This window comes from Pempheris klunzingeri, chromosome 13 (assembly GCF_042242105.1).
Source record: "Pempheris klunzingeri isolate RE-2024b chromosome 13, fPemKlu1.hap1, whole genome shotgun sequence".
NCBI lineage: Eukaryota > Metazoa > Chordata > Actinopteri > Acropomatiformes > Pempheridae > Pempheris > Pempheris klunzingeri.
Window position 1 is genome coordinate 8354681 of NC_092024.1, and position 13397 is coordinate 8368077.

Below are 13397 nucleotides of genomic sequence, written 5' to 3' on the forward strand. Positions count from 1 at the left end.
AAATAATTATTGGTAACAATAGTCACTGAAGACGTTGCAGAGGATGTACGCTTTCCTTCGCATTACATGTGAACACTTCCTCACTCCTCAGCAAAGGTTTCACCTTCTTATTTCAAAAATCTAGATACAGCGTTCAGCTGCTAAAAATGTGTCTGTGACTTTAACTCCAGAGCATGTCCTGTTGAAGAGTTCTGTCCACCATCCCATTTCTTTGATGTAATCTTTTGTAGAAGTAGCCCTCTGTGGCTCTGTTGCTCGATGACCCTTGTTGGCTGCTGTGAGAGCAGAATACTTTTGTACAGCTGAGATTATTTCAAAGAAGTCGGATAAGGTTCAGTGTGGTTTGTGGAGCTGATAATGCTCCCATCATGCAATGCTGTGACACCAGACGGGTTCAGATGTTGACCTGCTGCTATTCCGCTAGTCCTGCCTCTGATTTAATACGTTTATAACAAAGCAGCATTCACCACCCAAACAGGCTGCACTTCCTAGTCAGCTTTAGAACAAGAGAAATCATTGCTGTTCCAGCCAGACTGCCACAATGCATCAGTCTATCAACATCAATGAGGCCCTTCCATTATAACCTTTTCATTAGACACTTTCAGTGTGCTTAGTGTAGATACTTGAGGCATGCAAACAATGCACTGTAAATTATACTCTATGTGCGTATGACCCACATATTAAGCTCTATTTCTGTTCTGCATACGGAATGGGCTGCTGAGAGGGCGATTACATGGATTCAAGGGCTATTTGCATTTCATACGGTGAAAAGAGAAAAGAGAAGATTTCTACTTGTAGACTGGCCTGTCTTGTAGAGCAGCAGAAGAGCATACAGTTTGTTTACACTGTGCTGCCTGATATTCTCCATAGGGTTGCCCTGGATATCAAACAGCAGCAAAGGATGATTTAAAGGTTTCATGAGAGTATTTTCTTTCACTTGCTTCGCTCCTGTTAAGCCACAAGTACTCCTGGAGTAAAAAAGTTGCAGCTGCAGAAAACACCAACAACCCACTGGTGAGCAGGTGGTGTTTCCAACCTCGGAAAAAGAATCACACGAGCTGAATATTGAGCGGAAATCCTACTACAAGTTTCCTAATTGTGATGAGCCATTGAGCTGACCACATAGTGTAATTTGCCTCCATGGTGAAAACAAATCATGCCTGCTTCCTCCCCCATCATTCTGGTGGTGTCAGGAGACAAAAACAAGACTTCTCATCTTTATCTCTATAATCATTTTACCACAAGAACACTCCCTCTTCTCCATCCTGGCTCCCCTGTCACATCAGGCTGGAGGCTCACCGTTTATGACAATATGGCAGGGGGCTCCCTCAACAGCTGAAAGGTTTGGAAAGCTACTGTGTGGCGCTGTTCCACTTGGTCAAAAAAAAAAAGCAACAGCTTTGACTTACAGCTAACATTTTGACATTAATACTATTTGTGCTTGAGTTTAAACTACACCTTCAAGTGAGGTCCTCAGGGTGATGTATATAATTAACGGGAAGAAAAATTTCTGAACTGGGGTCTCAGCTGGAAGAAGTGGAGAAATATTGTAATTTTGGCTTCAAAGCTAAAGAAAACTGAGCACTGCTTACCTAAAATCTGCCAGCTAGAAAATCAATAGCTCATTCCCTAGCCCTGTAATCCTCGAATAAATATGATCGTCCAAGTCTCCACTGCTTGGGAGCTTTGATTCAGATAGAGTTTATTTGATGGATCACATACAGTGCGAGTGACCGCACAACATTTGATTGTTTGGGTGAGTACTCTACACAGCACTGTGTCTCTGTAAGCAAGACCCTTAGATGTGTTGTGTACACCACAAGTTCAGCAACTTTTTATACCTTCAACAAAGTCGCTAATAAGGCTCACTGCATTGTTATTCTGAGCATGGGGCAACACGCTACAGCAGGACTGTGGAACAGGCAGAGCACACAGCATTGGTATGCTGCTGCAGCAGGAGGAGGACTCAGCAGGTCCACCACAGAGCAGCATGAACCAGAGGGCAGGGCAACAGCCGGCGTGGCTGTCACTGTTCATTAGCAGGGTGCCGTAAGCTGCCTGAAGCCCACTAGAGGCCAGACATGGGTGGGGGGGGCACCTCAATTCTACCCAAAATATCTCGAGATTACAATAGCTCCAACAAATATCCACACTACAGACATATCATAGCAACAGTCAGTATCGGTCCTTATGGAAACATAGGATTCAAATGATGGTCAGCCATATAGCCATACAACCAAAAAAAAATCAGTACTTTACTTTTGGATTCTAATCTTGCACGTACTGCTTCTATTTTTGGCGGATCTAAATCTAAAGGTGGCTGAGCACATTCGAATAAAGTGCATTTAATTAGCACTAATGCATATGTCATTGCTGTGAAAACACTGTGGACTGTAGAGCATATGTACTTACTGGTCCATGGTGTGTCTTAATGTTTCTCAACAGCCACAGATGCAGGGGATAATTACTGAAACATTTCAGTAGTCCTATATCACACAAGTTAGCTTGGCAGAGAATGCAGATACAACAGCCAACCAACCCATCTGCATATAACTGGAACGGAACAACTAGCTGGACCTTCATTGTACATGAATAAAACTCTGTAAAACACAGGTTGAAAAGGTTCTTTTCATGTTTCCTTCAGTGCAACAAATCCAATTATTTAGGGAAAAGAAGTGATGGTACACAGCAGAGAGAGGGATGAACTTCCTGTGCTGTCTAACTCAATAAACTAATTTAATGATGCTGGTGAAGATAAAATGATAAAAGTGACAGCCAGGTCCAACACCTGAAGGGCAATGGATGCATCATCAAGCACAAGTGATTGCCAAACTATACATCACAGTAACGCCAAGGGAAGTGTAGGGAAAGGGCCACGGATGGCTGATCCTCTGCATAATGTGTCCGCAGTATGTTTTCCTACCAAAACACATTACAGGGCTGCGTCATAATGCTCAGAGATCCATCATGCTAATCACTCACGGCGATCACTCATGGAAACGACGTCTTTTGCTGAGCTTTAGCATCTCCCATCAGCTGGTCTGATTGATAGGCGATAAAATGTGAGTGTGTCAAGTGTGGCTGTAGGTAATGGATACCAGGCCTGGGTTAAGACCTTCATCTGGAAAGTGAGTGAAGCGGGGATAGATGATCCTTCAGAGCTGCCATACCAGTGCAGCCGCACCCGAGGACATAAAACACAATTGGTGTGCAAATATCTCTTGGAAAATGTCATCTCTTAAAATAAAGAGTCTCTGACCCAATAAGTCAGTGTTGATACAGGGCGATGGTGACTCTGCTCCAGCCTGGACCAACAGCAATTTCTCACATCATATTCTCTTGTTATCTGATTGCATTTTACAATTAGGGCAATAGAGTTGAGATTATATCTGTGGAGATGAATAAATTCAGCAAATTTGTCATCTAACGGTGAGCAGAGAGTAGATTATGTGTACCAGCCACATTCGTCATTTCTCATTTACCATTGGAAACTTGACAGGGTCAGTTTTATAATTTACCTGGCGTCACAATGCGTCAGATTATAACCGGAGAGAAAAGTCAGACTGTGTCAGTGGGTGACGCCCATGTTATTTCCTCTTGAGTGTAATTCTTGGCCAGGATGTTGTCAGTTTGCCACAGCTTCATTTTAACACTGTTCTCATTGTCAGAGCTATATTCAGATACAGAGATGCTCAGACATTATTATTCCTGTCACAGCTCAAACAGGGTCTTCCAGATAGGAGGAGATGGAGGGAGGTACTGAACTCCTAACCTTTCATTCTCCTGATGCCAGACTTGGTTGTCATCTTACTCCTGTTTTTATACTGATAAACCATCTCAATTATAGCACAAAAATATCCGGAAAGGTGATGTGAGGCTTGACCTTTACAAGCCTGCAGTACAACATTGGAACATAAGCCCATATCAATCAACAAGCTATATTATGGAAGATTTAACTGTTCTGACATTTCAGGACACATCATAAGTTCTCAAAGAGAGTGTAATAGTGGAATTTTTGTCAATGTATTTCTAAGCAAAGCTGCAGTGTATTTAATAAAGATAGCATTCCTAAGAGAGTGTTAGATGTGTGAAGGATTTTTAAACTGTATTTTAATAGCCTCAACTGAGAATTTCAAAAAGTTCTTGCTTAAAGGAAGGCAATGTATGTCAAGGGAATTTATATGAATAACTCAAGGATAAGTAAGTCCTTGATGAATGCTCCAAAGTGTACAAAACTGCCACTCAGTCAAATCGTATCTCTGTAGAACATGAACAGAGGGCAGGCCCGTATTGATTATTAATTCAAATGTTTTTCCCCATTGTGCGTGTCATAGTGAATCAATCAGGCAATCAGTCAAACAGCTCCATTAATTCAACCCAAGGTCTGATGAAGCAAGAGCGAAAAAACAAAGACTCAACATTTTTATAGCACTCACATGCCAGGAAGCAGTCCATACTGAAAGAGATGTTGTCGAGAGAGATGGCTGAACCGGGTCCAGGTCCATCTTCGGTGCTGAACTGCAGCCAGAACCTGCAGGGGGACAGAGCTGCTTTAACTAGCTCACAACCTGTGAATGGTTGGATGGCTTCTGAAAGAAACACTGTGAGAATTTACTGTAGCTGAAGAAAAAATCGTGGATTTGGGAAGTGTGCATTGTACACCTTGTGACAGTTTGTATTGTTAAGAACAAACAGAAGAAAAAAAAAGGTTTTATATATCAAACTCATTTTCTGGTTCTGAATGAAATCTTCATAATTCAGGCAGGCACTGCATGAGCTACACATGGAAAACCTTTACAGCAACAGTTTCACTTTTTAGGAAATGCATTTGTTTGCATTCTTGCCAAGAGGTAGAGATGATTGATACCACTCTAATGTCTGTACTGAAGCCAGTAAGATAAGATAAGATAAGATAAGATACGATGGACTTTATTTATCCCCCATCGGGGGAAATTCACGTTACAGCAGCAAATAGAAAAAATAAGCAATAGTAGAAAAATAAGCAATAGTAGATAAATATATATTGTAATAATAATAAATACTTACACTATGTACACCTTTCACACAGTAGCCACTTAGCTTAGCTTAGCTTAGCCTAGTTTAGCATAAAGACTGAAACAGGTGAAAATATCTAGCCTGTCTCTGTCTGAAGATAACAAAATCCACCTGCCAGCCTTTACCAAAGAAGTGATTGGGCCGTAACAGACAGTAATATATCTTTCTGTAAATATGACTTCTAAATCAAAGATATTCCCCTTCGATACCATTAGTCGTTCAGATAGGAGGTTTGTATCTGTCATTTTGATGTGTTAATTGTTGCTCAAACTTGGCAGCTCTATTGTACTGCTGTCAACTCACAGGTTCTCAAACCAATACTCACATGTAGCCTATACTGTGTGTTATGTCCTGACTTGTGTCTGCACTTCAGGCTGTATTTCTGATTCTATTTAAGCTCTACAAAGGTCACTTTGCAAAGACTGGCAGGTTCACCTAGTGGTTATGGACATGACATTCTAATTAAGAGCACAAGCACAGCTGACTACATAACCCAGGAATCAAAAATTAATCACTCTCAGGGGAGCAGGATTATCCAAGCTTGAATGGCAAAGAAACCCCCAGTCAGGCAAATAGAGATAAACTGCCTTTTTCTGGGGTTTCTCTTTCTACTTGTTTTATTCTATTTCAATTTCTGTCTTTTTTGAGAGAAAATCAGGACTATAGCTAATTGGAAGGCAAGTAGGGTGGATAGAGCTTCGTGTATTGATTTCTACTCTCTTCATCACACACAATTGGAATAAAAGGAGAAAGGGATAGTGTCTACAACTGTACACATGGAACATCCATGGTTTAAGACTAGAGTCCCTATGGGATTCATTAATTTTCTGGAGTTGAGAGGAAACGTTTCCCAGAAAATGGAATGTAAATGTTGAAAATCTGCATTTATGAGAGTTGAAAAGAAGGAGAAGACGAGAGTCTCAGTTCTGTTTCTTAAGACCTCCTTTCCTGTGAGAGCTCTTGTGTGTTTGTACGAGTGTGGTGGAGTTTGTTAGCTGGATGACTTGTCTGCTCTTAGACACCTCCAGGTGCCAGTTTGCCTCTATGCCCAAACATAATCTTGATATAATCAAACAGCCTGTTAATGTGGTAAGGTAACAGGTGGTTGTTTGTCGTACCAGTCCGCCAGCCCATAAAGGGGGAGGATGACAAGTTTCCAGCCCCGTTCAGATTTGGGTTCACTGGCTGAATGCCACAGTCTGCGCTGCTCGTCAGGGCCTGTGCTGTTCTCCACTATCCACAGAGACAGCGAGCCCTTCTGTAAGCCCCCAGAACACAGCCAGAACCGCACCTGTTGAAGTAAGGTGGAATTTTGAATGAACAATGCAGTTAAATCAAAATTTAATATGCAGCAAAGTGTGACCACAAAGTTCGAGTGTTGATTTTAGAGGTACATGGAATATGAAATACTTTAACTTCATTTGCATATTTCTGAATTAAAGAAAACCAGCCAAGTTTGTTATCAGTCAAAAAAGGATTCACTTAAAATTGCACTGAGATCAATCAGCAAGAGCCATCTGTTCAGTTCTAATTATTCCTTGATTAATAGAATTCAACCAGGATCATAATTTGGGTTATTTTACCATCTATGTTGCGCCTCCATGCTTTGGCTCAAATTAATCTCATTTTGCTGTTTCCAGGAGGGATGCGGTGGGTGTAAACCTGCTTAAAATTAAACAACAAACAGGCCATAGCAGGAATTAAATAGGAAAAGGAAGTGTGACTCTAAAGCTTGCTAACAAGCATGGCATGTGACCATGTCCCTCTACAGCATTTTATTGGAGCCAAGAACATAATTCTTGCTTCGCCATTTAAGCGGAACAGATGCTGGCTTAAGCCTGATGCTAAGTACACGTACCCAGACAACTGAATTCAACACTTTTATGCCGAGTGCCCGCATTGTGCTAGTCGATAGCAGGTTGTGGTCCTTATCATCAACTGCGGGACCACATGGCGACCGTTTAAACATCAAGATTACAGGCACTGCACAGTGCACACTGGGCACGGCATGAAAGTGAACGTGGTCTGTAGCTAATACCCAAAACTAATATCCTCAACATAGTTGTCCAAGAGCAAACAGGCTAGATTGAACAGCACCAGTTCAGTGTAGGGAGAAGGATTTAGAGTGTTAATCTGGAATCATGGCTAATCTTTGGCTGTGTGCCAAGAAGCTGGGAGGCAAGGTCTGCGATGGTCCTGTTCTGCCTCCACTGCTGTCCACAAATATCAGACACTTCTAATTTACACCTGAAAAGCAGCAAGCTTCTCCTCCTCCACAGTTAATTTTTTCTTTTTTGGCTTTTCCCTTCTGTCTTCCTTGTGGCCTGTTCCTTTGCACATTTTCCTTGTCGAGACTGACTTTATTTCCCCCGTGTCTCTCTTATCATTTTGTTTTTTGACCTTGCGATCTTTGCATCACCTTCCCACCTCCATCCCTCACTCCTGTCTCAACTTTCCTCACATCAAATCACTTCCTGCCTCCACAAAATACACCTGCAGAAGGCCAAAGGTCACCGTGGTGAGCAATATTAAAATGACTAACATAACTCCAAATGTTAGATACAACGGCATCAATCAAGACTTCAAGTATACAACCAACCCTGGAGACCTGCTCTGTGAGCTTCATGATCTGAATAATGCATGACTTCTAATATTTTCACAAATAGGTCAGCAGATATGACCTGTGATTGACGAGGTCAGCCTCACTGTCTGGTACAATCTCTCAGGAAATAGCGCAGATAGCGCAGCGTTAACCTGCTGTCGGCACATTACCGCATTATCTAATTATTCAAAGTTTTAGACCCCTGCAGCAACAACAAAAAGTGCTGTTGAAAAACAGTGTATTCTTTCCCATACTTATTTTTTATTAACCCAAAATGTCAACACATGCCTACGGTACTTTTCAAATGTATTAATTATCTTGCTGTTTTTAATATTAGCTGTATAGTAAAGCAGCAAAATAAACTGAGAGAATGTCCATGTTTATTTCCTGGTGACCAGTGGAGCACATTGCAGAGAAATCCAAAGCTTGGCAGGCCTCTAATGTCTGGTTAGGGCTTCAGTCGCTGTTCCAGGGTGTGTTTTAGCCGACAGTGGCTTGGACACATATACACAGAGGTATTCAGACAGTTTTATGAGATAAAATATGCATGCTTGTTACATTCGCAGTTGAAGTGGTGTACATGCAACTGTAGTAATGTGATAATCTGCAGCTTGGAACAAAAAACACAAGCGCTAGTGTAAGGAAAGAGGGTTAACCTGCTCTAACGTGACTGAAGGCGTTAGCTTGCCCATCTGACTAGCTTACTATCCACAGTAGATACAAAGTGTTATTTCCACCGGCAAGGGGCATGTCATCTGCAAATAAGATTACTTTGTGGGATTAATGGTCAGAAAAAAATGCTTGTTTGGCTGGCGGATAGGGGCTCCAGCCAAACATGTGTTAGATAACAGAAAGGATATTCCTCACGCTCAAAATATTTCCTATAAATATTTTGCTTTCCAAGGTATGTTTTTCTATTGTAACTTTAAAACCGTGCAAAGATTGTTTGAGACAACACCTAACCAACTCACTCTCTAACTTCACTCTCTAACATTGGCATTGAAAAATGCATATGGGCCATGTTAGAGTAAGAGGCCTGATAGTTATTTGTGGGGTAGGGGCTGAGTGAGCTGTCAATCGTGCACACCTGATACCATGTGTTTGAATGTGCACGTCAGAGAATGAAAAAGAGAAAATACACTATGCTTGGCTTACCGTGCATGGGGAGTTTCTTAGAGGTGGGGGGAAGAGAGGGCTCCTCAGTAATGCTGAGCCACGCTGGCCTTTGGACTGGCCCCCTTCCACACTGAATGTAGTGCCTTTGACACACAAATACACACATTAAACACGCAGAAGAAGAAACACAGTGTCAGACCTGACACTCATTACACACTCAAAAATTCAGGAAATCAAATTGAATAAAAAAGTCTAACTATACATTTGGTGGTTTTGAAATGTGATTGTAGTCAAAGTGAGCTGTTGGCATATTTGATCTTATCTCCCTTGGCTCTACTTTGCTGATGAACTAAAGGAATTTTTGAAGAATAATGTCTGAGAAAAGCACAGCTCAACAGAGTGACATGACATTGGTTATCTGTCATTTCAGGTAATTGGCAGTACTGTACTGAGAAGAAAATCATGTATAAAATCACCAAATATGAATATAAATTCACAATGCTCCAGTTATAGTTTCCCCACACCACCTTTGAGACTTCTGTAAATAGCTTCGAACAAAAACAAGCTCCAGCAAACTAAGACTTTAAAATCTCATCGAGAGACACACTGGAGTGACTGCACTGACGATGAACTGCAGATGTAGGACTCAGAGTGTACATGCTGCAGCTTTTACACCCAGTGGGATTCTGTTTGTAGAAGCGCACTGAGCTCTGAACAAGACAACACATCCGCGTCTGACACATCAGAGGTTTTGGTTGTCTTTGCACACTCACAAACTGTTTCAATCAAATGTTCAAGGTCATTGGTTTCAAATAGCACAGTCTTGCTTTACTGTAAAATGTCCCCCCATGAAGTGCATTTTAATGAGACATTAACCCTGCTGCATACACACTTAAGAGATCCTACAGATATTATTTCATCATCTGATCAGTGATATCATATGAGACGTGCGAGCCACCTGATGCTCTGCAGCTCTGTCTGGTAGCCTTGGCTGGCGACTGGAGTCTTCTCCAGGAGAGACCACGGCCCGTTATTGACTGCCAACTGCACTCGCCCTCTTCAAAAGAGCAGTAGCTGCCATTGAGAAAGTGGCCTGAAGAGAGAAAGGAGAGAGAATATATCAGGGGAGGAGAGGATGATAAGGCAGAGGAAAGGGGGCACATAATGAGTGGACAGGCCCAGCAGGGGGGGTAGAGAAGAGAGAGTGGAGTGAACACTGACAGCCAAACTGCCAAGGAGAAAAAGGACGGGAGCGGGGTGGGGACTGGGGATCAAGGAGTTGAGTGACAGTGAAGGCAAAGAGGTTGAGAGCAGAGAGGCATGTGGGGGGTACAGACTAATGGCTCACAGGACTCAGTGTGTTGGTGAAAATTAAGGCTGAGGTGCGGTGGTGGGGCGTTCTAAGAGTGACTCCAGAAACAGAGGCAGAAAATGAAAAAAGCCTGAAGAGTCTACAAGGGAAGATAGGAAACAGCAGAGGAAGAAGGAAGAGGCCTGTGGGGAAATGAGAAAGCTGAGGTGGTGACATGATGTGTTTTGGGGGTGGCAATCAACTTGAAATCACCTCTCGGAATGACACGAGCCTCGGAAGCATTTCAACTGCTGACTACAATTTACAAAGTTAGCCTGTACAGCAGCAATACAGTGAAAATAGTTAATTGGATTGTGTAGCACTTGTGTAAGAGAGATAGTCATGTCTGTGTGTGTGGTCCGTCTCCTCATTTCCACGCTGTGGCTTAATGAAAGAGGGCAAATGCCTTGATTTGCAAACAAGGTTTCTCCTTTTATGTTTAGTTAAGGAAGTGACAGAATAAATCAAGTACAGCTTAAGGAGTGCAAATATTTAAAACACCCATTATTTTGCCAAAGGCTCAATTTTTGATTGATTTTTTTCACTTTCAGGACTATTTTCCGGTCCACCTTCACTTACAGATTACAGAGCTGTATTTATGTGTATGAAGCTCCACATCAGTTTGAATTTTTGGAACTAATGTCACTGAATCCTTCCAAGGTGCTCAAATGACAGCTCTGGACATACCTGTCATATAAATAAATCAGCTAGCATGGATTATTTAAGTGTGCCACTCAAGTATTAGAGTGCTGAAGTTCCAATCAGAGGAACATGCTTCTCTAGACTACATTTTTATGGACTAGGATGGAGGCATACATTTGACTTATTTTTACTTTGCATATCTAGATCTATTGATGATATGTTGTTAAATTATTCCTTTTATGATTTTGCAGTAAGTGTTGCTGACTGATTAAAATTCATATCTGACTTCAAGCTTCAGCTGAGAGCCAGTGCTAACAAGGAGGGGGTTTGGGTTTCATTTCAGTATTTGAAAGTTTTCACCTTAAGGTTGCTTTATGTTTCTTTTATCTCAAGCTACTGTCTGCGAGTGCCCATTACCTATAAGAATCAGTGAGTGCCTTGACAACACTGCGCTTTTTGGAAATGGCATCATCCAGATAATGAAAGTGAGACTGGACTGAGCAGAGATCATAAAGCATAAAGCTTCGGGAAGAAAAGCAAGGAAATGCTTCCTTTATCAATGACATTGGCTTTAAATGTATTCTTTTGTTTCACAGGTTTCAGAGACCCACTATCATGAAAGTGACACCTCTCACTTTCTATTTTACAATAATACAAAGAAAAAACAAAATTGAAGCTATGTTTTTCTGGTATGTTTTTCTCAAGTAAATAAAAGCTTCTTCTGACTTTTTTGGGGGGGAATATTAAGTGGATTTCATGTTCTTCAGTGTCTTGTGATATTATGAGTCAATCTCCTTGTTACATAAACCAGTTAGTGTCACTTAGATGTCCTTCCTGCAAAGCACAGAGATCCAAAGTCACATCATATGATAGCTGCTCATGACATGAATAAAGAAGGCCGCCATGATGACACTCTGTGGCTTTTGCTTGCAGAACTATCATTCAGATCTGTTTGCCGTGGGTCTAGGCGTGAGACTCTGGATTAAAAAATTCTACTTAATGAGGTGTGAATAAGGCTGACGTAATAACGTCATTACTGTTTTATGAAAACTGACATCAGCGTTATTTAATCTGAACGAAAGTTGAGTAGAGGGTTATTCAGTTATACATATCATTTCCAGTGCAGCGTCGACACTACTCTTCTGTTTGTCATGACAACTTGACAAGAGGAAATAGCCCTTTGCAGAAAATGTCATGGCAAGCTCCATGTAATAAACCGTGATTACACTGGCATATACTTTTATGGCGTGCCGTGAATTTTCTTTACCTCATATAAAAAGGTAGAGTTTATAAAGATGTGATCAAATATTATTACATTGTCAAATGCAACAACAGTGGTACAACTGTGAAATCAATACATTTAGCATTGTCTGTCTTGGGGGAAAACAAATAGTCCAAAGGAGAACGCGGCTAGTTAGCATGACCAGCAACTGCTACAACAGATAATCAAAGAAAGACAACACAGCACCAGAGTTCGGGAGAAGCAACAATCACTGATGTTCCAAGAAAAACAAACAATGAATCTTGCAGATTACTACTTTAAATTCCTGCTTGCATTCATCTTTGATGCAAGCAGCATTTGTCTGTAGTTGCAGGGAGACTGTAGTGTTGGAAAGCAGTAGGGTGTCTGCAGAACTTAGACCGACTACGATCAAGCAGAGGAAGCTGTGATTCTCAAAGAGCGGAGGATGTGTTTATGCATAATGATGGCGGGGTAGGATGGCGAGGGAGATCCACGGGGACTTGATTTTCCTTATATGTCAGGAATCTTTGTGATTGACACAAGTTTGCGCCTCTTGCCTCTTTTGGCTTTTTCCTGTTAATGAGCCTTGGCACGGCTTATGAAGAATTTAAATAGATCAAATCAGATGAAGATAACTCGTGGATAGATCATAGAGAATGGGGTATCAGACAGGGAACACTGTGTGATTTGGGTAGCAGGGGGTAATTGTGACGAGTGTGATGGAGATGAAAATGGAACAAATACAAAGCCTAAGGTACAGTGGTAGGTTACAGGTGACAGCCAGAGAAAAGAGACACAAGTATGAGAATGTCAGAGTGGACTGATGAATGAACTATGGAGCGTCTGTCCTTGTCCTTAATCAAAAATGAGAAAGGTTGTTATCTTTTTAAGAATAGGTTGAGGGACAGATAGAGAACGCTGATTGAAATTGACAGCTGGCCTTCATGCCCTTGTGCTCTCAGCGTTATGAGAGCACATATTGTGTGGAGAGGTGTGTGGAGATGTAGGGAACAAGGCGCCACATCTTAAATGTTTCTCAGTCGACTCGTGGCAGTAAGCCTTTTTCCATAAGACCCATCAGTCTGTGTCAAGTATTATACAAGACTTTCCCTGATTGTGACTGATGTAAATATACTATTACTTGCTACGGTCCTCAGATCAAATCATTCATACGGTTGTAATATATAATCCTTTGCTGTAGATGGTTGCCGAATGAAGTCAGCGGTGTGCACAAGCTGGCTTTGTGTTTTTCTGATTATTGTTTATATTCAAGTTTCCAATCAAAACACACACACACACACACACACACACACAGACACAGACACTTATTGCATTCAAATGGAGATTATACCCTTGGGTTAGTCTCTCAGGCCAATTAGCACTGATAA

At 41.5% G+C, this 13397-nt stretch overlaps 1 protein-coding gene across 1 annotated transcript in view; it reads right to left on the minus strand.

Moving 5' to 3' along the window:
- Positions 1-13397, minus strand: part of alk (ALK receptor tyrosine kinase) — a 304575-nt gene that overhangs the window by 36193 nt on the left and 254985 nt on the right. Inside the window, exons 7-10 of the mRNA XM_070842064.1 lie at positions 9732-9866; positions 8813-8916; positions 6174-6346; positions 4437-4531 (exon numbers count right to left, since the gene is read on the minus strand). Of these exons, the coding sequence (XP_070698165.1) occupies positions 4437-4531; positions 6174-6346; positions 8813-8916; positions 9732-9866 (507 nt within the window). The remainder of the gene's footprint in view (positions 1-4436; positions 4532-6173; positions 6347-8812; positions 8917-9731; positions 9867-13397) is intronic.